This window comes from Dendronephthya gigantea, unplaced genomic scaffold (assembly GCF_004324835.1).
Source record: "Dendronephthya gigantea isolate DGI-Jeju-01 unplaced genomic scaffold, DenGig_1.0 000002F, whole genome shotgun sequence".
NCBI classification, from domain to species: Eukaryota; Metazoa; Cnidaria; class Anthozoa; order Malacalcyonacea; family Nephtheidae; genus Dendronephthya; species Dendronephthya gigantea.
Genome location: NW_021163012.1, coordinates 954,919 through 978,552, shown reverse-complemented (window position 1 = coordinate 978,552; position 23,634 = coordinate 954,919). Strand labels below are relative to the sequence as shown.

General features: G+C 36.9%; 4 protein-coding genes across 5 annotated transcripts; 2 read left to right on the top strand and 2 right to left on the bottom strand.

Annotated features, from left to right (window-relative positions):
* Positions 1–120: 120 nt before the first annotated feature.
* Positions 121–13,664, top strand: LOC114533809 (unconventional myosin-IXa-like). 2 transcript variants are annotated; one of them, XM_028555411.1, is made up of 40 exons: positions 121–341; positions 1,271–2,396; positions 4,291–4,385; positions 4,504–4,566; positions 4,728–4,827; positions 4,927–5,027; positions 5,161–5,215; positions 5,318–5,401; positions 5,471–5,560; positions 5,646–5,714; positions 5,799–5,846; positions 6,040–6,174; positions 6,420–6,541; positions 6,621–6,768; positions 6,897–6,987; positions 7,083–7,178; positions 7,592–7,632; positions 7,712–7,731; positions 7,863–7,934; positions 8,034–8,067; positions 8,323–8,457; positions 8,651–8,731; positions 8,812–9,051; positions 9,143–9,292; positions 9,401–9,555; positions 9,870–10,061; positions 10,577–10,613; positions 10,714–11,193; positions 11,266–11,488; positions 11,578–11,681; positions 11,761–11,862; positions 11,939–12,096; positions 12,193–12,220; positions 12,330–12,380; positions 12,470–12,575; positions 12,662–12,750; positions 12,900–12,996; positions 13,093–13,176; positions 13,345–13,471; positions 13,573–13,664. In XM_028555411.1, the coding sequence occupies exons 2-39, from the start codon at positions 1,512–1,514 to the stop codon at positions 13,398–13,400; spliced, it is 4,917 nt and encodes a 1,638-aa protein (XP_028411212.1). In that variant the 5' UTR covers positions 121–341; positions 1,271–1,511; the 3' UTR covers positions 13,401–13,471; positions 13,573–13,664. The 2 variants fall into 2 exon arrangements, with proteins under 2 accessions (XP_028411212.1, XP_028411220.1); XM_028555419.1 differs by lacking the exon at positions 9,870–10,061 and having other exon boundaries at positions 122–341.
* A 2,023-nt stretch (positions 13,665–15,687) lies between these two features.
* Positions 15,688–18,054, bottom strand: LOC114533847 (acetyl-CoA acetyltransferase, cytosolic-like). The gene is made up of 7 exons (XM_028555468.1): positions 17,715–18,054; positions 17,421–17,602; positions 17,105–17,222; positions 16,872–17,015; positions 16,523–16,800; positions 16,337–16,447; positions 15,688–16,135 (listed from the first exon to the last, which is right to left on the bottom strand). Exons 1-7 carry the CDS (start codon positions 17,908–17,910, stop codon positions 15,965–15,967), a joined length of 1,200 nt encoding a protein of 399 aa, XP_028411269.1. The 5' UTR covers positions 17,911–18,054; the 3' UTR covers positions 15,688–15,964.
* A 192-nt stretch (positions 18,055–18,246) lies between these two features.
* LOC114533833 (CTP synthase 1-like) lies at positions 18,247–22,181 on the top strand. The gene is given in 16 exon segments (XM_028555442.1): positions 18,247–18,542; positions 19,108–19,278; positions 19,363–19,460; positions 19,542–19,658; positions 19,758–19,841; positions 19,920–20,000; positions 20,089–20,246; positions 20,404–20,536; positions 20,700–20,729; positions 20,731–20,884; positions 20,970–21,032; positions 21,139–21,182; positions 21,261–21,357; positions 21,426–21,481; positions 21,582–21,678; positions 21,761–22,181. Coding segments are annotated over 16 exon segments (1,743 nt in total). The 5' UTR covers positions 18,247–18,376; the 3' UTR covers positions 21,955–22,181.
* A 326-nt stretch (positions 22,182–22,507) lies between these two features.
* LOC114533867 (protein DGCR6-like) lies at positions 22,508–23,542 on the bottom strand. The gene is made up of 4 exons (XM_028555490.1): positions 23,298–23,542; positions 22,981–23,141; positions 22,698–22,903; positions 22,508–22,632 (listed from the first exon to the last, which is right to left on the bottom strand). Exons 1-4 carry the CDS (start codon positions 23,516–23,518, stop codon positions 22,525–22,527), a joined length of 696 nt encoding a protein of 231 aa, XP_028411291.1. The 5' UTR covers positions 23,519–23,542; the 3' UTR covers positions 22,508–22,524.
* Between the last annotated feature and the right edge of the window lie 92 nt (positions 23,543–23,634).

Sequence of the window (23,634 nt, the reverse complement as noted above, 5' to 3'; positions counted from 1 at the left end):
CGAAACTACTTTCTGGGACGTGATTTTGATGGTTTGTGTGGGATTAGAATAAATTCCGTTCTAATCGCACTTAAAACTATTTCCTCGCGACAAACACGAGGTGCGCCGCGCGTGACGGGTTCACTTCGCGAGTGGCCGTCGTCACAGGCCGGAAGGAACCAGTCGGTTTCACCAAGACTCTCACGATTTTAGCGTTTCGTTTTATTCGCTGTTGCAAGGCTTATACTCGCTTTTCAAACCATTGGTGTTGTTTATTTAAAACCAACGTCAAGAAGGGATACCTGTCTATCACCTACGACCATGGTTGGGGCATTTAGGAGTGAATTACGAACTTAAAAACGGTATTGTATTGAACCAAGCGATTCTATACTCGAGCGGAATATAGAGCCGTCATAAGGGGCATGTCTGAAATACCTTTAGTCTTGATAGTCTGATGAGTGTCATATTGAGCCAAAAAATTATTGAAGTATATATCTAGATATCTGAACAAGACTAGTCTCGCTATTTGATTTTGATAAGTCGAAATGTGACGATAATTTAGCTGCAAATTGTTGATGGATATTCCTCTGACATTTTCTGAAGTGTTGTTGGAAGTAAGGAAGCAACACACTTATAATTGCTCACTATATATCAAATATTCCAGACATCTTAACATTATAGACTAGTTTACCTTAAGTTGTATTCTTCATGGCAAATCTTAATTTATATACCGTATTTTGTTGTACATTATAAGACTAATTGTGTGGACATCGTTGATCACAGGCTGAATAATTCATCAATAGAAGAAGCTTTTATATACAACGCCTAAAAATCTACGAAAACCTGACTTTCTTTGGTGTTTTTCTTCACGTTTGTGTGGCCATTATACGTCTTAGTAACTTCGCGTATCATTTTATATTGAGGCTTGTATAGCTCGCTTTATAAAGTATAATGTTTGATGAGATTTTTATGTAAAAATCTAACGATATATCTTGTCATACAAGTAAGTCGAGACATGACCGTCTTGAGGTTAATTTCCAAAGGTTTGTTGTATTTATGGCAAACAAATATACATTATATTTCTGTATTCATTGCCAAGGCCAGCCCCTTTGTATTATAATGAAATATTTTGCGTAGCCCTGTATTAGATGTTTTCTTCTCTAATCAATAAGTATTCTTAATTGTTATTTGTCTTTAGTCGGGGGGAAAATTGTGACTTGCAGGAAATAAACTCACTACCTAAATCATCGCGACACTACTTTGAAATTTAACGCTTTTCTTTTACATTTAGGATGCTGTGAACTACCGCTAAAACACCAATTACATGGATGTATTATTTTTCGCTATTTTTGATTGTTTATTTTGGTCCGGTGTGAAAGTATGGAAAGTTTATGCAGAACTCTGCTAAAGGAACACACAACTTTGGAATTAAAGTTTAGCAATCTTGGGCTTCAACATTCAAGACTGTCGACTAGCCCAAAGCATTTGAGTAGAGATCTATGCGTGGTTTTTGTTGAGTAACCAAAATATTCATGTCGAATTCACAGACATTTGTACCTCTGAGGGTATTCCCGGGGCATATAGTCCCTGGCTTGCAATCAGTCGAACTGAAAGTCCCTGAATTTGTTACGACGCGAAAGGTGTTAAAATTGGTATTGGTTGAACTGGAAATTCAAGAACCACCAGAGAAATATGAGTTGGTTGAAGTGTGTGTGCACGACGATGAGTCTGCACACGGTCCAGCTTCACAACAAGACGAGGATTCCGATGAAGATGAGAGAGTTTATCAAGTTCAGACCACAGAACGTGTGTTGTCCTTCAGTGACAATCCAGTGAAGGTCACACAATCCTGGCGTAGAATGGGCAGTATTGGCAACACATTTCGTTTGTTTCTACGTGAAAGACAAATGGGAAAAAGCTCGAATCGTTTAACATACAGTTGGATGGACTGCCATGAATCTGTACGTACTCGAATGGGAGGCCTCCAATTTGACGCTTATTCCAATGTTGATGATGATGATTTATGTCGTTTGCCTGATCTTAACGAGCAAACGTTATTAGAGAAATTATTCCAGCGTTTCGAACGAGGAAAAATTTACACATACGTTGGGGAAATACTTATTGCAGTCAATCCTTACAAGTTCTTTCCGATTTACAATCCGAAATATATTAACGCTTATCAGAATAAAAGACTTGGGGATCTACAACCGCATATATTTGCCATTGCAGACGAGGCATTTCAAAATATGTTGAAGGAACGTAAAGATCAATGTGTGGTTATCTCTGGAGAAAGTGGAAGCGGAAAGACTGAGAGTACAAAATTACTTTTGCATCATTTGACTGCTCTAAGTCACAAAGCAGGATTTGAGAATACCTCTGTGGAAAAGACTATTTTAGGTGCAGGCCCTGTGTTAGAGGTAAGCTTTGTTGTTCTCGCTGTTTGGTTCCGGTCGTAATTCATCACAAGTCACATTCCCCTGATGGCTATAATTATGCCAAGTATATTGATTTGTTACGGTCACAAGGTGGCTCATTCTCTCTGATACATTCAAACTTCACCATTTTTTCATCCACATTCATTCAAAATTTGCACGAATATTTTCTGGAACGCTTGCGAATAATTTGCTACATTGCATGACATTTTGAAACATTTTTCGAACAGATTTACAATCGTGACTATGATTGCAACATTTTTATACTTTTATAATTTGCAACATCTCAAGGGCACATTCACAGCATATAAATACAATTGTACAATACCTAAATGTAAAACACAAATTCTAGTTTTACAAATAAGCTATATCACACAAAATCTATTGTACTTTAAATCTCGACTAGACTCTGATCATACAATCACACAATAGCGCACCAGAATCTTAAATTTCAACTGTTTTCATTTAAAAGCCTTCCACGCAGATTACACGTGTTGATTTCATCATTAGCATTCAAGATGAGTCTATTATTTGATGATGCTTCTTCCATTTCATATCTTCATTTGCTTCATAACTTCATGAGCTTATAACACTAGATTTTTAAGGCATTTAAACTGTAAGTTGCAGTCAGTTGTTGTGTGTTCAAGTTTAAATGCAATGTTTATACAACTTAAGTTGGGTTTTATGTAAACATAATTGACAGCATCAAGTTTCTTGGGATGATAATTATCTTAGCTTCTGTTAGGTATTTCTGGTTACTTTATACTTAATTTTTCCTTTAAATCCATTTATCCAAGGGCTACTTTGCTTGCTTTGAAAGTTATGTATATTTCAGTGCAGTATGAATACAATAAGAGTAGCCTAAAGGAAGATTTTTATGATGGTCATCATCAGCAAACTGCATGACCTAAAGGAAATGAATCTGGCAAGAGTCCCATAGTCTCTTTCTCTAAGACTCTTACATTCTTGTCTTTGCATTAGTCTGTTGAAAATGGTCGACAGCATAATCATTTTTTTGAATTTGAATATTTAAGCAAATCTTATTTATCAAGGACATACATAAATTCCTAGCTTGATAAAGAGTTTTAAATTGCAGTAATATCTATAAAATATAATATACCAGTTGGCTGTTTTCATTGACAAGTTATCATCAATTCAGCAGAGATTTTTGTAGCGAGTTCTTATCTCTTGGAAGAGTGATAAATATTTGCTCAACAAGGAATGTAAATATTTTTACATTAATGTCTAATAATATGTATGACTCGGTACAGAAATATCCTTTTATGTATGTTGGACTATTTCACAGAGAGCATAAAGTGGAGCATAGTTTATATTGGGTATTTTCCACACATTGATAGAAACAGAGTAAAACTCAATCGACTATAATGGACATTGTCCATCTATAAACAGTAAATTCACATAAACCACAGGTCCACTATCCAAGTTCACACTTGTAGCCAAGCATGTTTGCATATTATGAGTCAAATAGGCAGGGAGATGAATTAAACTACATAAAAGACCTGCCTTTTAATGGCTTAATTTGAATACTATCAGCTAATTTCTAGTTGTTGACATAAATAACTGCAGTGATTTATGACTTTAATTTTCATCTCTGGCATAACAGAATCACACAGTCGTTTTGTGAATTCTTGTGAATATTAATTATTTGTGAGGGAATTTCTGAAATGTTCAGTGCAGATTTACCTCACCTCTCCAACTTGTTCAAATCATTTCTTATTTTAAGTCTACTTGATTCTCACTCATCTTCAACAAGAATGTGTGTGAAGGGGATAGATATTCATGAATAACCTGTGATATTTCCACACTACTTGTGACACTCAAAGTCTATCTTACACAATCTCTTGTACGTCATTTTTAGGCTTTTGGAAATGCAAAAACTGCCAGCAACAATAATTCCAGTAGATTTGGTAAATTTACTGAAGTGAAATTCAGGGAAGATGGAACAGTTTCAGGGTGAGTAGATTTATTGAAAATAATTTGTCAATAGATGCATTATAAATGGCAGTATGTGAAGTTCTTTAAGTCTTGCATCAGTCTTAAGTCTTTTTATGTCTTGTTTTAAAAATTGCAGAGCAATTTTAAGAAAATATCTTCTTGAGAAGTCAAGAATTGTAGCTCAAGCGCTTGGAGAAAGGTTAGTATGAGTTAAACTTGAAATGTACCTGTGAACAAATATAATCATTTACTGATCTAGTATGTGGTACTATATAAGGATACCTAAACAATATTTATGCTGAATGGCTGTATGCAGTTCTAAGGCCCAGTGAGGATAACTTTATATACTTTCATTTGTAGAAATTACCATGTGTTTTATTATCTTTTGGCTGGAGCCAATGAAGTTGAAGCACAGGAATTTCATTTGGAGAAACCAGAAGATTATTCTTATTTGAATAAGGTTTGTGAGTGCTTACTGAGTCTTGTTCAACCCGTATGTAAAGTAGTCATGGTGCATTCCTTGTTCTCTTTTGTGAATATGCAATTTTCCTCTTTTAAGACAAATTGTTTTGACCTGGATGGAGTGGACGAAGCCTACGAGTTTCTGAGGCTGAAAAAAGCCATGGACATGGTTGGATTTTCTAGCGACATACAAAGAAAGTAAGAATGAAACGTTCTTCGTAGTTTCATAAAGAATAGCCGAAAATATAATGAATTAAATACTGCAGGATGGATTTAATATGAGCGCGAGATGATCTTTGGGTGTATAACTGGTAAAATGTTTTGTTTTTAGAATATTCAGAGTGTTGTCTGCGGTTTTATGGATGGGAAATGTTGAATTTGTTAAGGTGGGTGAAGATTTAAGTATCATAAATTAAATATAACTACACGAGGGTTTCTTAGAAATCGTGGAAACCGAGGTAAAAACTAAAGGTGTTTATCTAATCTAGAAACACAGTTACGATGACGTCGTGACGTTGAAAGACAAAGACGGTGGAGATGGAGTTGTTAGCATCATTTCAAATCTTCTCATGGTACGGCTTTTCCAGCTGTTCATAGTTTAGTTGGCTTACGATGCATGTTAATACTCGCCATCTTTTTAGCTGAAGAAAGAAAAGTTTATCTCAGTCCTAACTTCAAGGAAAAAGAAAACAAGAACGGAGCAGATTGTTATGTCGTATAAACTAGAAGAAGTATGTGATTTTATCCTGCACGAACTCTATTAAAACTAGAAGTTTGTGTCGTAACTTGTAATCTGTAATACGCATTCCTTTGCAGGCTGTTGACACGAGAGATGCTCTGGCTAAAGCGTTGTATGGTGCTTTATTTGACTGGATTGTCCTCCAGGTATGATGCAAATCATCATTAACACAGCAAATGATTACCATACCACAATTCGTTCACATAATTAAGCGAGCACTTTCTTTCAAGGTCAACCACACGTTGGCGATGCGACATGCAGAGAAAAAGGAAATGAAGGTACACTTGATATCTCCTCTAGGTTTTCACCTACGCTTTGTGAAAAACGATTCTAATAAAACCATTATATCTTTACTACGGATTCAGCCGTTGAAAGGAATGCACCCCCCCCCCATTCCTGAAGTATTTGTAACTTTTCAGCAGTATGTGTAATTTTTACAGACTTAACCAGTTCTGTGTGGTCGTTTTCTAGGGTAACTCAATCGGTGTCCTGGATATCTTTGGTTTCGAAGTATTCGAACAGAATGGTTTCGAACAATTCTGTATCAATTACGCCAATGAGAAGCTTCAGTTCTATTTCAATCATCATATTTTCCGCATGGAACAGGTGGGTCAGCTTCAATGAAGTGGTTTTCTTTGAATCTTGTATGGTTAATATCAAGGTGGAAGGTTAAAGTGGATGGAAATTTCAAGTTTGATTGGATAAATTGAGAAGCAGACAATTAAGGCATACAGTAAGAGTTTTAGGGGCACTTGCTCGAATCAACGTCAGTCACCGTATGCTTGCTTTTGCTGATGTAAGATATTTGTCATGAAATGAAGCGTGACTGTTGCAATTTCTGTATTTTCCAGGATGATTACAAAGCGGAAGGTATATGTTGGTCAGACGTCAACTATATTGATAATTCCTCGTGTCTTGAACTGATTCATGGCAAACCAACTGGTCTCTTTCAATTACTGGATGAAGAATCAGGGTGAGTTGTGGATCAGTACTTCTCAACTCGTACATGACCAGGAACACGTGTTGTTCAACGCGTTATCATCTCTTCATAGTCTGTCAGGAAACGTCGCAAGCGACACGACGTTACTGGCGAAGTTCCAACGTCACCACCTCTCACACAGTTGTTTTGAGACCAGTTTAATCGAGCCCAGTACCTTCACCATCACGCATTATGCTGGAAAAGTTAACTATGATATCAAGGTATCAACAAATTTCATGAAATTACCTTCTCTCTGTCGGCAGAAAAACGTTTATCCATATTCTTCAAAATGCTTTTCTTTTCTCACATACAAACCGACCTCCCTAATGATTGATTTTTATTCGTTTAGGATTTCCGAGCAAAAAATAAAGACTTAATGAGGCCTGAAATCGTCAGCATTCTCAAGAACAGCCAAATGAGGTTTATTCGGGAACTACTAGGTATTAAAAAACAACATTAAAGTTTTTTACTGAAAAATTATCAAAGCTTTTGTCCTTGTCTTAAGCGGTGAGATGATTGTCGTTTGTTTTCACAGGGGCTGATCCAATGGCAATCTATCGCTGGGCAATTGTTAGAAATTACTTTCGAGCAGTTGCGGCTTTTCAGAAGTATGGAAAGAAGTACAGACAAGGTGAGTCGGATTCCTGGGTGCGGTCGTGGACAAGTTTTACTCGAGCATTCGTGTTTATCATCAAGACGACGAAGTACACGTTACTTTCGCTTCTTTTTCTTCATGGTGCGAAGATTCGTTGTTCAGAATGATTAATCGTTTGCAGCTTTAGTATTGACTAGAAAAGGGCTCAAAAATATCCCTGACGGTTGAATTAAATCGTAGAATGTCGATTTATTGATTTGTATCAGTAGGATAGTCCACTTGAGGAATATAAAGAAAATCTTGACGTCTCAATCTAAGATTTTTCTAAGAGCTTTCTAAGAGCCTTTCGTCATAGCACTCAGGATGCAGGACACCTCAATTGTTGCATCTTCCAAAAGCATCCACCCACATTGGCAAGATTGTTTCATTGATGTTTTTCACTCTCTTAGATAACCAAGATAGAAAAGTCAAACAACAAGTTCGTAAAGAGGTAGGTTAAAATAAAATTGATAGATCATAATAGCATAGTAGATTTGACTAAAAATGATTTTATAATCTTGTTTTTTTAGCCGCCAAAGATTGTAGCTGAGTAAGTACTTATCCATGCACTGAAAGAATCGTTTTAAAGAAATATGCGTGGGAAAGCGAACTCTTGCCTAAATATGTGGAAGTTTCTTTGTTACTGTCAATAATCTGTGATCTTGTGATCTTTATTCATAGAACGACCGTGATTGATGAACAATACATGGACAACAAGGCCAAAATGATACGGAAAGCGTCAAAGATGGTGAGGTAAGGAAAAACAAATAAATATAAGCGTATCAAATATACTATAAATAAATTTGTTTCTTGTGTAAGGTGTACAAGTTTCTCACATCTTCATATTTCTAGGAAACGAATGAAGAGCGTCTCCTCACCTGATCAGGCGAGTGAAATTCTCATTTGTTGTATTACATTTTTTCCACATTCATAAAGGCCCGTTTACACTTACTGCGATTTTATTTGCCCTTTTCTTCTTTTGATAGATACGAACGAGTGAATTAGTTACGGATGTTCAAATAGAAACTCGTACACACCAGATAATTCGTAACCTATTCCTCGTTCACATCTATCAAAGGAAGACAATCGCACATAAGATCGCACGTGAGAACAGCCCTTAAAATTTGTACTGCCTTATTAGGATATCGAGCGAATACGAAAAGGTCTGGAGACTAAGAAAGATATGTCGATCAAGACATTTGATTATCTGTACCGAGGAACAGCAAAAAGAAAAGCAAGTCTGAAGAATCCACCCACCGTCACAGCACAGTTTCAGGTAGAGATCTTCTATTCAATATCGCAAGTGATTTTGAGGGATTTTGAATACCTTCGCTGATTAGGCAGTGAGCAAATGAATTAGTGTAAAAATCAATGATTACGTTTAACCCAAGACTCAGGGTGGGAATAGGCTTCTGCGCGGGAAGTGAGAGAGTATTGTGTCGGTATTCAGCTTTTGTGCTTCGTTTCAGCTTTCATTAAACAGACTCATGGAAATTCTGGACGAATCCAATCCATTCTTTGTTCGTTGCATCAGATCTAATGGCGAAAAGGTAAGAGTGCCTTCTTTTTCATGCGAGCATATTTTATAATCAAGAATTTTCTTTTAAAACTTGTCTTTGGAATCCTTCAGGCTGCGCTGGAGTTCACGAAGGATCTTGTCCTCAGTCAGCTGCGTTATACAGGAATGCTGGAAACGATAAGGATACGAAAGCTTGGTTATCATATTCGCTTCTCCTATCAAGACTTCCACACGCATTTTGGCCTGTTGTTACCGCGACAGATGAAATGGGATGAACTCAAGGATAATTTAACGGATATATTCAGAAAGTTTGGTTTCCAAGCTGACCAGTTCAGCTTAGGAAAAACAAAGGTTTGTTTCGTAACCCTCAGATCAGACTATTGTGCAAGTCTTGACGTGATGATGCCTGGATACTTCATATTGCATATTTTTCCTGTATCAGGTGTTTCTCCGCGAAGCTGCCTATCATGTCCTACGGAAGAAGATTGATGATGAGTTTTTACGTCGTGTCTCGGTGCTACAAGGATGGTTTCGAGCTCTGCATTATAGAAAAGAGTTCTTGCAGAAACGCACAGCTGCCAGCGTATTCCAGGTAGTAAATGCTAGCACATCTATCGAAGCAGAGGGTCGATTACGTTATTGCACTTAGCGATCCTTTACGAATAGCTTTTAACATGATCTCCTTCTTTCTTCTATGTAGAAAAGATATCGAGAAAGAATGGAAATTCGCAATAAAGCAGCCGTTAAGATTCAAGCTGCTTGGAGGATGTATGTGGCACTTCGTGAACATCGTAGAGTAAAGAAGGATAAAGAGGGATCACATCAATCCCGGTTTAGTAGATCAAAATCACCTAGGTAAAGCTCTTGTCTTGTTTGTCAAAACCATGTAGTAATCCAGAGCTATCTCACAAAACTCACATATAGAATGAAGCAAAATTGACGGTAATTTTTTACAGTCGTATATTCACCAGCTTTTCAACTTTCATATTGAATTCCAACCTTGAACGTTCCTCGTGGGTCATAGGAGACCGACGGAGGAGCATCGTTCTGAATCAAATTCTTTAAACAAGCTCCCGAAATTTAATCCTAACCAATAATAGTCCTGTACAAATAGACCATCGTCAGTTCGGGATGTGTATATGAAAAGCCAAGCCATTATTTCGTTCCAGTACCACTCCCAAGCGGCCGACTGTGTTGAAACTTGCTCTGGACAATAGTCAAACAAAACCATTGAAATCTCCCAGAAAGATGGAGCGTTTGCGGAAAACTCTTTCGCTGCAGATATCTCGGCATCCGTCGCCGAGAGACTTGTCGATGATTGACGACCAACGTCCGAAGTCTTTGTCGCTCTCTCCGAGAAGGTGACCCGGTGTTCGTATAGACACAAAAACCCAAATCAAGCTTGCGGTGATGGTGATCGTGTAGAGGCTATATACGCCATGTGAAAATATATTTTCTGATCCTGCCTAATGGTATCATCATTGAATAGCGAAGTTTCAGTAGAAATTACCGCAAGCTTGGTGTTGAAATAGTTTTGATCAAATGACTAACTGATGATTCCTTGTGATTGATTGATTTATCCGAAGCAAATACTATCGATCAGGAGATTTGATTCACTCCTACAATCGATAATCGGGTCGTTTCCTTATGCTGTTTGAATTGTTTCACCTCGTACATCATCCATTCACCTTTTCAAAGTTATTTAAACCGTTCGTATTATACTAACATGCATTCGCAAACAATATACGCGTTTCCAGATCAATCACACCTCGTTCATTAGTTAGAACCAACTGATCTCAGTGTCTGTGCTGTACACTTGGTCGACAAAGCAACACAACCGTGTTTTTTTCTTATTTTGATAATTTTTTTTATTTAGCCCGTCCGATAGAAATAGAGGACTTGGCAGTGTTCAGGTTAGTTGAAATCGTTAATTTTGATTCACACTGAGGTTAAGTTTATTAAATCTATCAAATTTTTTGAGATTTCATTTTTGACTTTCCGTTTTCTCCCAAGGAGCTCGATAATGGGGAACAGTCTGATTCAAAGAAGCGAACTTCTCAATCATCCTCGGATCTAACCAGCGAAATATGCCGACATTTCCCAGAACTTAGTGACGAGATTAGATACGCAACTGTCCCACGTTCTCAGAAAGATGAGGACGTAACTCCACAATCTCCTCCGCGATCTCCAGAGCGAAAAGTCGAGGCTACGACCCCTGAAGAGGAGTCTGAGAGCGAACAAAGGCCTTCGGTGGTGAACGGTGAGGATAATGCTGCTGAACCTGACGAAGACAGTGAAAAGAGTCCAGTTTTTGAAAACGACGGAGCAGCGGCGTCGAATGATCGGCAGGTTGTCGTCACTACGAGACTTACCCGAAGACGTGCCGGGTCTTTAAAGAGTATTCGTAAACGCCTGTCTGTTCAGCGTCGTAGTACAATCGGCCTCGGAGATAACCGAAACTTCTCCGATGATTCTGAAGATCTACAGAACGAGGTATTACCACGATCTTTAAACTGAAGTAAATTATTTTCCTAGTTACGTCTTATTACGTGTTAACCTGTTTAGACTAAGGAAAAAGAGGATGAACAAGAGAGGGAGAAGGATACCAAGGGATCAACTGGTAAATTGAATAAAAAACGAGCGCCATTTTTCAAACGGAAACCAAAGGAGAAAGCAGGACGTCGGATATCAGAACCAGCAGCTCCTAGCGAGAAATGGGACCATAAACCAGTGAAGAGACATAGCGAAGACAGACTGTTACATGGGGACAGACAAGGCTTTGATTTAGGTAAGTTAAGAACGTTTTTACCAGCTTTACTCTATTGTCTTACCCCACTCCTTTCGTCCACAGTTACAAGCATATTCATCTTGTTTTAGAAATCGAGTCTCCAAGAGGGGCCCGTCAATTGAAAGGAGACACAAGCGTTGTTCTTGAAGGAAGTGACGGCTTGGAGGAAATTGATAAGTTTCTCGCGGATAAGGTTAGCATGACCCTCACTATCTCAAAGAATGTGAACGTTTTTGAGCAGGTCCACTTCAACTTGTTTTCCGTTTTTTCAGATTCACGAATTCAACAAAGAGACGGTTGTTGATAAAGTTTTCAAAAAAGCTGTTCAAGAATTTCACTCAAGTTTAATATCAACGTATTCCGTAATGATGAAGGTAATAAAAAGAGGCAAAAATATTTTCATTGAAATGTTTTCAATTGTTTTCATTGAAATGAAATTTTCCTCCACAGCAAAATGATTCGTCGTCGATAACATCAGAAGATTTAATCCGTAATTTCGAAAACATTCTGATAAATATTATCAAAGTCGATAAAATCCATGCCAACTTCCCCGTTGCTATGGGAATCAATGCATTTGAAGGTTGGCTTAACGAATTCAAATCCTCAAGGTGATTTTCACTTTCAGTCGTTTATTTCATGCAAAATGATGCAATATGATCGCATTTTTTAAAAAAAAACCCTTTCTTGTTTTTTTATGTATGTAGGTCTCAGTCTGGTCCTAAAGTAGCCAAGGTAATTGGCATTGCTTGTTTGATATTTGATGACGATGGATTTCGACTTTTCGTACTTTCTTGTACGTATGAAAACTGACACGTAGCTACATATAATTTTTTTCACGCAGAGCAAACGAAAGCCGATAACAAAACACAAGAAGAAGAAACAAGAGATTATTGTAAGTGTCATTTAGCATCATTACATAGCGATAACTTGAAGGTCACAATTTGAAGCTCTTGTTTATCATGTTTTCTCTTTTTCTTCCAGGAATATGGCGACCATAGTTACGCTTTAACAACCTTTAATATCTACACATTCTGTGAACACTGTAACAGTATGCTTTGGATTCTTGAAAAGGGTCTTGTTTGCCAAGGTACATGCTTTAACATTTCATTGCAAAGATGCAGTTTCTGCATGTGAACATTATTTGAATATTATATTTCTCTGTTCTTCTTGCAGAGTGTAAATTTACTTGTCATAAAAGATGTTACAAAAAGAGTAAGAAGCAATGTAAGGCAAAATCTGTGCGGAAAAAGAGCATTGCCAATGTAAGTTTTGAAGTGGAAAAAAGCCATGGATATCAAGCAAAAAAAAATGACTGAAGAACATAGACAACGGAGCGTTTTATCACAAAGCCTTTTATAAGTTTGTTAATAGTGTTCCTGTTTTATTTAAGGGAGCAATTTTGTTTTTGTAGGCTTCCTTGTTTGGAAATGATCTTTGTTTGTTAGTTAGTGATGATATCCAAATTCCTGTCGTAGTAGTTAGACTAATCAATGAAATAGAAAACAAAGGTAGGTCCGATCCACGATGATTCATTATCTTGCGTTTCTCTCTTATTCATGATTTTCCTCGCGTGATTTTGTCTTGTCTACGCACCACCTCCTTAGGTTTATTTCAAGAAGGCATTTATCGAAAATCGCCAAGTGCTGTAAAAGTTAAACAACTGAAAAATGCATTTTCAAGCATAAAAGGTAATGCGTAAATAATGTATGAAGAAGGTAGGGAAAAAAAGTTATCGGTTTAAAATGTACCGTATCTTCCATCAGTAAACCTTGAAACCAGAGGTAGACATGGAAGGGACAAGAAAGGGAAACTTCAAAGTTTAGTGCATGAATTGATGAACTATATTTCATCTTTAGATGTAAATCAAGTTGACCTGGGCATGTACGCGATACACGTTTTTGCTGGTGTTTAAAGTTGTTCTTTCGTACATTACAAGTCCTCTCATCACGGAGGAAGTCTACGACGAGTTTCTGCGGGCATGCGGTGAGTGTCTTCTTGCGGCATGACTTCACCACATACGCGTACGTAAAGCGTAGCTGTGTTTTAAAACAAAACAACGTTGTTTTATATTCTGCTGTATACAGATTTAAGCGACAGTGAATCTCGGCTGCAAAGGTTTCACACGCTGGTCGACACATTACCAAAACCTAATCAAGATACGTTGGAAAGATTGGTGTTTCATTTAGCAAGGTAAGAAAAAAATTAACTACTGTTCATGGTTTCTCATTTTATCCCATTCGCTTTCTTTTGTGGAATGGGGATGCTTTCCCGTCTCTAGTCACTCTTCAAAGTTTAGTTTAGTTTAGGTTTCCTTCTTTTGCAACACTGGATCAATAACAGACGAAGCTTACTGTAGCTCTAAGGTTGATACCATGGAATCGATAGATCGACCCAATATCATTGAAGTGAAAACTTTCCCTTTTCAGAATTGCAAAATACGAAAGCTCAAACCTAATGTCTCCCAGTGGCCTTTCCGTTATCTGGGCACCGTGTTTAATGAGACCTCGGGAAGGTGGCAGTGCTCTGGATGGCTTGTATGATATTAGAAAACAGTCAATGTAAGGTTTTATACGTCTTCTTTTGCACTATGACCCTTTGTCTGTTTGCTAAACCTTTTATTGCTGTGTAGGGTGGTAGAGTCCCTTATCGTAGGCCAGATGGCAAAGATGGATGCGACGTTGGCTGATATTTCGAAGATTGACCAAAATATCAAAAACGTCAAAGCAAAATTGGCTCGTCTGGCACGAGACAAGGTTGAGTATTTAGTCTGATGTTACACGAAATTTGATTGGCTCCACAAAGCTATCGAGCCAATCAAACTTCGTGTAAAATCAGACTTTCCGCGTTTGACGTCATTATGAAAAGGTCCATTCTGGTTGCACGTCTCTTAAGATTATGTTCACCATTTCCTGCAGGATCCTGAAAGTGATCTGTCCACGAGTGAAGAACAGCAAAGAAAAGTTTTGAATGATCAATTGGACAGATTTGACAAACAAAAGTAAGCTCGTAGTTCGTGTCAGTGTTTAGCTTACGTTTCCTCCTGAAATTCACAGTATCAGGAAGTAATGACACTGAGTAATGATCTCTCCTGGACCACTGTGAATACTTGTTTTAAACTTGCGCTATTCGTTATGAAGTTGACGATCATTTGTCTTTTTAGGGCAATGTTGACAGCAAATCTTTCAACACTAACACCGCATTCAAGTCTGGTGTTTGAAGAGGATAATTCAACGGACAGTGACAACGGAACATCAGATGAGATTGATGGTGAGAAGAAAGAATCAACAGAAACCATTGGGAAACCTGAAGATGGAAAGAAGACTGAAGGTGCTACAGCAAGTCAGATACAAAGTAAGTTGCTATTCCCTCACATCATGTAATAATGGTCTCATCATCTTAAGAATATAGTGTTTCCCATGCTCTCCAGTAACTCATTTTGTAACTGGATTTTAACCTTTTTGTTCTACCTATTTACACTCAATGTCTCTATACAAAAGACGCTTTTGACGTTCTTCACATTGAGGTAATTCACCTAAGGCTTTGTGAAGAGTACGATTTGACATTTCCACTCCTTTCAGCTCCAACGGAGGAGCAGCCAGTGTCGACTGCTGCTGCACTTGATACAAAGGCGAAACGTGGGAGCAAGAAACGTATGAACAGTTTAACAAAACAATATATGGACTCTTCCGATTCACAGGACTCGCTAGATTCCGTCACGTGATCCTCTCATGTTAATGATAGTTGCACGATGGCTTCACATGTCTTGTCGAAGCTGGTTCTTTGATGTCTGTGCTGGCTCTGCATCGTGCAACCTGTGGGTTATATATCCTTTGGTGGTGGTGGGGTCTCCTGCTTGAGTTTTAAATGCCCAGACAAGTAACAAGTGTGTGACATTGATCTCTCCCTTTTTTGTTTAATTATCTGCCAAACGTTTTTATCTTACCGAAACCCCAAACCAAATACCTGTTACCTGACTGTGCATTTGAAATACATTAAAAACACCAAGGTTAATTTTGTAATATGAGAACAAATCATACCTGAAGATTTAATAATTAGTTAATTTTTAAAATTTTGCACCAAGGCCTAATCTATACAGCTAGTGCGCCGAACTTTCCATGACTTTCGAATTTCCAAATAAGTGGTACTTTAAAAAATAGTTTATAATTAGGATTAATGCCCTGTGTATGTGAATCTCTCTCCAAAATGAATTTATTTTGTGTAATATATATATGTAAAGTATATGACAGAGATACAATTTGCAAGCATGATTAATCTATTAAAATAAAATGAGATTGACAATTTTTCATATATCTCAAATTTGTAAAATCATTAAATGTTTTGGAAACTAAAAATATATAATGATTAAATGAAAAGATGAAGAGAACAGCCAGATTAACAGAGACTAGATTGAGGGTGAGGATTATGTAAATAAGGATAAAGTAATTAGATCAGTTGTGTCTTTAGTCAATATTTATTTTAAAATCTTTCTACACACATTGCAATACCCATGCCTCCACCAATACATAATGCGGCCACACCCCGTCTTTTGTTTGTTCTAATCAATGAATGTATTAAAGTGACCAATATGCGACATCCTGAGGCTCCAAGAGGATGACCAAGTGCTATTGCTCCACCATTAATATTCACCTAAAAAGAGTAAAGATCAAATACATTCACTGGTGAATTACGTATACAGGTATGTATGTCAGTGCAATGTGTCTTTTATTCATTCCTTTCAATAAGACAGTTGCTGATAAGTATTTTGTTGCATTTGAGGAAAGAGACTTTGCAGTGAGCAAGTATCAGATTTAAATATCAAAGTAAGAAAAAGTGAAACAGGATGGATACCTTCTTGTGGTCAATGTCAATTTCTTTGAGGATGGCACATGACTGTGAGGCAAATGCTTCATTCAATTCAAAAAGATCAACTTCGTCTTTTAACCAGCCTGCTTTGGAAAGCTGTGGGAGTGAAAGAATGAAAATTAACACTTACAGTGGCCACAAACTTTTGTAGCTGCAGAAGAGAGAACTTACAGCAGCTTTGATAGCTGGGATTGGGCCTGTCCCCATGACTGATGGATCAACACCAGCTTGTGCCCATGTTACAATCTTAACCAATGGCGTGATGCCACGGCTGGTTGCCTCCTTGTGTGTCATCACCATAACCACAGCTGCACCATCATTGATGCCAGATGCATTACCAGCTGTGACTGTTCCAGTACCATCTTTAATGAAGCATGGTTTTAGACCATTCAATCCTTCTACAGTTGTGTCCGCTCTTGGATGCTCATCCTTGGTCACCACAGTTGTACCTGAAAGTTTTAATTAGTTTCCAATGACCATGCAAACTTTCTTTAAAACCGAGGTAAGAAATGCCACCTACCTTTCCTTGTTACAATGCTGACAGGAACTATCTCATTTTGAAAAGTGTTTTCCTTCATTGCTTCAGCTGTTTTCCTCTGAGAGTTAAAAGCGAACTGGTCTTGCTGAACTCTAGTGATTCCCCATTGCTTTGCAACATTTTCAGCTATAATAGAATGGTATATATACATAAAGATTTTTATTTATTTGAAAACTGAATCAACATGCAAACTTTCAAAACTTTTTCCTTTCTACCTGTGATTCCCATATGGTAATCGTTGAATGCATCTGTCAGACCATCAGTCAACATAGTATCCTTCATTGTTGCATCTCCAAACTTTATACCAGGTCTTATATCAATGCAATGCGGTGCCTATTATATGCATTATAAATTAACCATGATTGGTATTCAACTGCAAGTTGCAGAGTTGCAAACATTCTGTTTGTTTGTTCCATTCAGTTGGTAAGCAGTTTAGTGCGTATAAAGTGGTGGCATATAATATTGTAATGTCAGTGGAAGAGCATTACCATTTCCACCAGTTATCTTAGTAACTCTGAAATCACCATATACCTGGCTCATGTTCTCTTCCCCACCAGCAATAACTATGGTGGAATCTCCTGATTGAATAGCTTGCTTGGCCATCGCAACAGCTCTCAAGCCTGAACCGCATACCATGTTCACTGTACTTGCTGGTACAGATGTTGGTAAACCACTTGCTATTACTGCTTGCCGTGCAGGGTTTTGCCCTTGTCCTAGTGGTGTTTGAGAAGAGTGCAATCAACTATAATCAGTACCCAGTAGTGGTATAACAAATTAGGCGTGTCTCGTGTTCTTAAACTAGTTTGTAATGGTTACCTACCATACCTGCAGTGAGAACTTGTCCCAAGATCACTTCAGAGATTTCATGACCTTTTACCTCTTTTACTTCTTCTAACATACTTTTAATAACAGTAACAGCCAGGTCATGAGCTTTTATTGAGCTGAGTCCACCTCGGAATGTACCTATAGGTGTCCTCTTTGCGTACACGAGAACTATATCGTCGGATTGGTAAGATACCATGACTCAGAGTGATTCTATATATCTTTTAAACTCCTGATGATGCTGTACTAGCCTACCAGGTACAAAGTTCTGGTTTTGTAACAAGATCCTTGGCTTTGTTACCTCCACGATCCAAATCAAAATCAAAACTTCAATTCAAAAATTTTAACTTAATAGCCATAAATGCTTTAAATTGTTTTCACTTATATATTTATTTTTTGCAAAAATTCGGGGATATTTCGCGTGAAATATGCGCGATAACAACGTGTCTAATTTTTTTTGTTGCAATTTTAATTATACAATTTCAGCATTCCAGTTATTTTAGAGTTCAAAATTTTGGCGGCAACGCGTGCGTACTGGAGGAAGGTCAGAAGTTAGAAGATCAGAAAGACTATAAAGTCTGTGGATGTTCATTTTTCAGTCAGCTTTTTCTCCATTTTTAGTGAATTGATCAGAGAAAAAAGAGTCGTGACGTCTTCTTCATACAATGAAGTACATTTTAGTGACCGGTGGAGTTATTAGTGGTCTTGGTAAAGGAGTTATCGCCAGTAGTGTCGGCGCCTTGCTTAAATCGTGTGGACTACATGTGACTTCGGTTAAAATAGATCCTTACCTAAATATTGATGCTGGTACCTTTTCACCTTACGAACACGGTAAACAGAACTAAATACTGTAATTTACTGCAAAGTGGCGTGATGATTGTGCAATTTGCTATATGTTTGGGCGGGAAATATTTGTGGAATGGAATTTATGATATTGAAAAAAGTCTAAACATATTCTTTGTATTATTGAAATCATGAAATGCAAATTCTCAATGAACACGTATCAGTTTTTACTATGTGTTGGAGCAATTGAAGTTCTAAGTTCTACATAGTGATTTGAGTGATGGTTAACCTGAAATGTTTCAAGGATTATGCAACACAGGAATGAACAAGTCATAAAAAATTTCAAATGAGCATGAAGTCAAGATTTCCAGTCGACCATCTCTAGAATCCATGTTGTCCAATGAAACCCCACAAATTCTGATCAAATTCTGGATCTAATACAGTTCATTTCAGACACAAACAGAGGTGGTATAATAAGTCCAGAAATTTGTCAATGAAGTATACATCCATTGATGTAGTAGAGGGGTCATTCATTTCATATAAACCTACATGTTTATTCAATTGTTCATTTCTGCAGGCAAAGTGATTATTATTTGGGAATTTTTTGTTTTAGGCGAAGTATTTGTACTAGATGATGGAGGTGAAGTTGATTTGGACCTAGGGAATTATGAACGTTTTCTTGATGTGATGTTGTGTAAAGATAACAATATTACAACTGGAAAGATCTATCAAGATGTTATTCAGAAAGAGAGAAAAGGAGATTACCTTGGAAAAACTGTACAAGGTGATGAAAAAGAAACTGTAGAAGATTAGATTTAAAGAGTCAATTTCCATATAACAATTCTAAATTATTATTTCTAATTAATAGTGGTTCCTCATATCACAAATGCAGTTCAGGAATGGGTCGAGAAGGTTGCCCTCAAACCATTGCATGACAATAATACAGCTGATGTTTGCATCATTGAGGTATTGTAAATATAGATCTCCATAACCTTGTGTCCTTGAAATCTCATTAACCAACATAAATCCATCCTTTCCGCTTTCCAGCTTGGTGGAACAATTGGTGACATTGAAAGCATGCCTTTCGTTGAAGCATTTAGACAGTTCCAATTTCGTGTTGGACAAGAAAATTTTTGTGTGATTCATGTCAGCCTCGTACCACAGGTATTGGCCTAATATGTGAAATGCCTAGGTTTTGATGATATGAATATTCACATAGGTTTTTGCATCATGGTAATTTACTAATGCTAGTTTTATTTTTAGCCTGGTTCAACAGGTGAACAGAAGTCAAAGCCAACACAAAATAGTGTTAGAGAACTTAGAGGACTTGGATTAAGTCCTGATTTTGTAAGTGGCATAAAAAATTAGACTTATGGCTATTGTAAAGATTTTAGTAAGAATCAAATTTACCATATATTTTTTCAGATATTTTGCCGAGGAAAGGCACCCATTCAAGAAGCTGTCAGGAAGAAAGTTTCGATGTTTTGCCATGTTTCACCAGATAAAGTATATAATTCAGTGTATTTTGAATGCTAAATCCATTTATTCCACTTCCTATATATAATTTGTTAATTTTCTTTTTCATTTTCACCAGGTCATCAGTGTTCATGATTGTGATAGTCTTTACAGAGTTCCTGTTCTGATATCAGAACAAAATTTGGTTCCATTATTGAATGAAAGACTTAACTTGGATATAACTCTACCATTTGAAACTCATAACTCCTTGAAAATCTGGCATGAGTTAGCCGAAAGGTGAGCCTTTATCATTGTGTGATGTGTTTTTTGTCACAAATGTAAGGCCAGGTTACACAATAATTTAAAGTTTTTCTTGGAACTTGCAATGCAATTCTACTTTTGAGAGATGTAAATAAATTCCAGTAGCAACTTTTAAAATCTGGTATCTTCACAGGCAGGAAAATGTACGTAATGAAGTGTATATTGGATTGGTTGGGAAATATGTTCAGATGCAAGATGCCTATCTGTCTGTTATCAAAGCCCTTACACATGCTTCTTTGCATTGTAACCTTAAACTTGTTTTACATGTAAGTATGGATAATTAGAACAAATTTGATTTGTAACATGTTCATTATTAGACAAAATTAGAACTAATTAGATTTGTTACATGTTGATTATTAGATGAAATTGGAACTAATTAGATTTGTTGCATGTTTATCATTAGACTCTTCATTTTGTTTCTCATTAAAGTGGATAGATTCAGAAGACCTTGAAAAAGAAAGAGGCTGATTTGGAACCAGTTCAGTATCATGACGCATGGAAAAAACTTTGTGGTTGTAATGGAATATTGGTACCAGGAGGTTTTGGTAACAGGGGAACAGAGGGCAAAATTTTAGCTATAAACTGGGCAAGGAGAAAGAATGTCCCTTTTCTAGGTAAGAACTGAAGAACATTTACTAATTTGTAATATATAAAACCTTTATCTTATTAGGTTTTAATGTTTTGCATTTTTGTTTTCAGGAGTGTGTCTAGGATTACAGCTTGCAGTTGTTGAATTTGCAAGAAACATACTTCAGTTAAAAGGTGAAAATTCATATGGTTATGTTATATATTACAATAGTTATAGTACAATAGTTTGAAATTATTGATGCAGTGTTTTGGTTTATTGTGTGTTCATTTTGAATTTTAGATGCCAATTCCTCTGAGTTCCAGGGTGATACTGAAAATCCTGTGGTTAGTCAACAAATGATTTAAAATTGATAAAATTTCTATTTAAATTAATTTCCTAATTGTAAATTCCTATTTCTTAAGGTAATTGAAATGCCAGAACATAATCCAGGCCAACTTGGCGGTACAATGCGTCTTGGAAAGAGAACAACTGTTTTTAAATCTGAGGAAAACACAATTTGTAAGTAACGTCTTATACATAAAAGTTATCTCATTTTTACGGCATTATATTGTCATTTAAATTTTTAGATAAATTGTATGGTCAGAGAGAGCATATTGAGGAAAGACACAGACATCGTTACGAGGTATACATTCACCATCAAGTACTGCTTATTAGACTATTTAGGACATAGAATTGCTTGTCAATAAGTCTTCAAATATTGTTAACTTTATTATTTACTGTAGGTCAATCCAGCTTACGTTAAGAGACTTGAAGAACATGGTATGAAATTTGTTGGCCATGATGTTGATGGTGAGCGCATGGAAATCATGGAATTACAAGGTATTGTGTAATACATTTGAATTCTAAATTAAATTGCAACAATTATAACTACAAGCCATACTGATTGTTGCAACTTTTCCAGAACACCCATATTTTGTTGGGGTTCAATTCCATCCAGAATTCTTAACAAGACCTCACAAACCTTCACCACCATACCTTGGACTGATTTTGGCAGCCAGTGGTAAACTTACAAGCTTCCTTTCCCGTGGATGCCGCATGTCACCTAGCAATAGCCTTGGAGATTTGATGGGTGCGAAAGAACACTTATCATATTAAAAACAGTCCAAGCATCTCACATGTAGAGGAGAAATCTTCCATGTAGAAAAGAATCAAGACCGTTCAAGGCTTCTTGGAATAGAAGCCTTGCAATTCTTGAGAGGTCCAGTCAAATTGTGGAGGGCATTCCTTTTAAGATCATCCACAAGCACTATGAATATATTCATGGTAGATAGTGATTTTACAAATATAGTGCTCATTCAGTTCACATAGCTTTTTACTGGGCAATTAGCAATTTTAGCTAATTTCTCGGGCACTTTATTGTTGAAACATTTTCTTTGTATGTATACATGGGATATGTTACAACATATTATTCTGCACTTGCACAACACGGGTATTATTTTCTCTGTACATAATATTTAAGCAGAATTAAATAGAGTTTCATATTTTCATAAATGCTGCTGGTCTAGACTGGTTCTCCACTTCAAACTAAAAGTTGTTGTAGTCAGTTGACCATACATACACCAGATTCACTTCAACAGTGAGCTTGAGATGTAACCAAGTTGCATTGTTGCAATGGCCTTGGGTAAGCTCCTTACACAAACTGTGAACACAACATTAGAAGTCCTCTTAATCATGTCCACCAGCACTTAGTTGAGTAATGATGTCTAAGATGTACATCTGAAGTTGAATTTCACTTGAATCATTTGTCAGATGAAACAGAGGAACTCCAGCTCTCTATAACAAGAAATGAAATGTTATTTCACGTATTCTGGACAGAAACAAATGTGAATTATAGTTACCTGCATTGTGGTTTGTTGATCTGCAACAACTCGATCTAATTCCAGCACTAATTTCTGATCCAACTGCACAAGCTCTTGCTCAAGTCGACTTTCTAAATTCTCTTTTTCTTGTGTTTGTTTCTTCTTTATAATTGGCAGATGATGAGGTTTGTTAGCACAGGCATCAACTGCTGCTTTGTGGGTCTTGTTTTGATCCATTCTTTCAGCTAAAAAATAGAAGAGTAGAAGAGAATAAAGTATCTGACTCAACAATAATTATCCTATTTGTACTTCAATAATCTACCTTTCTGACCATTAATTAATTTCATTCTTTTATTAAGCAATCTCCTCTCCGTCAGCTGCTGAATGTCCTCCAAACCTTTGACAATTTCAAACACAGTTCCATCCATGAGTGAAAGAGTTAATGAGTTTATGACTTCTGCAGTTATCTTCTCTTGGAATGTGCTAAAAACAGATTCCTATCTCTTCAGTGATTAATATTAATCAGCGGGGATTAGTATATCTGTAGATTATTTGATTATTGTTCATTCCATTTAGTGGTCTTTTGCTCTTAAATTTGTGACACTTTTCGAACACTGAAATGCATATATTTTTACATACATTGGTAAATTTGTTACAATAGATACAATTTGTCTGCCCATTTTCGATCGTTTCTCGTCTTCTGCCTTTCTGTCCTCATCAATTTTTCGTTGCCTTCTCTGTTCTTCTTCCCGTTTGAGAACTTCCTCTCTGACATGAGCAAGTAATCCTGCATCAATATTTGGCTGGTAACTTGAATTTGGTTGGTAAAATCCTTTCTTTCCTGAAGCATAAAACTCCATTCTTTTGTATCAGTGAACTATGATCACTATGACTGATGTTTACAAACCTGTTCGCAGGCAAAATGGTTATTTTCAGGGGGGGGAGTTCACTAAAACAACTGAAAAGACCGCCATTT

What these genes read in the sequence shown, in the direction of transcription:
- LOC114533809 (XM_028555411.1), top strand. Translation starts at nt 1,512, where the DNA reads ATGTCGAATTCACAGACATTTGTACCTCTGAGGGTATTCCCGGGGCAT. An exon ending in CCGCCAAAGATTGTAGCTGA is followed by an intron (nt 7,732 to 7,862) that starts GTAAGTACTTAT and finishes CTTTATTCATAG; the next exon opens with AACGACCGTGATTGATGAAC. An exon ending in CAGACAAGGCTTTGATTTAG is followed by an intron (nt 11,489 to 11,577) that starts GTAAGTTAAGAA and finishes ATCTTGTTTTAG; the next exon opens with AAATCGAGTCTCCAAGAGGG.
- LOC114533847 (XM_028555468.1), bottom strand. Translation starts at nt 17,910, where the DNA reads ATGGTATCTTACCAATCCGACGATATAGTTCTCGTGTACGCAAAGAGG. An exon ending in GGGACAAGTTCTCACTGCAG is followed by an intron (nt 17,603 to 17,714) that starts GTATGGTAGGTA and finishes AAACACCACTAG; the next exon opens with GACAAGGGCAAAACCCTGCA. An exon ending in GGGAAGAGAACATGAGCCAG is followed by an intron (nt 17,223 to 17,420) that starts GTATATGGTGAT and finishes TGCATATAATAG; the next exon opens with GCACCGCATTGCATTGATAT.
- LOC114533867 (XM_028555490.1), bottom strand. Translation starts at nt 23,518, where the DNA reads ATGGAGTTTTATGCTTCAGGAAAGAAAGGATTTTACCAACCAAATTCA. An exon ending in ATTGTAACAAATTTACCAAT is followed by an intron (nt 23,142 to 23,297) that starts GTATGTAAAAAT and finishes ATCTGTTTTTAG; the next exon opens with CACATTCCAAGAGAAGATAA. An exon ending in ATTAATTAATGGTCAGAAAG is followed by an intron (nt 22,904 to 22,980) that starts GTAGATTATTGA and finishes TCTATTTTTTAG; the next exon opens with CTGAAAGAATGGATCAAAAC.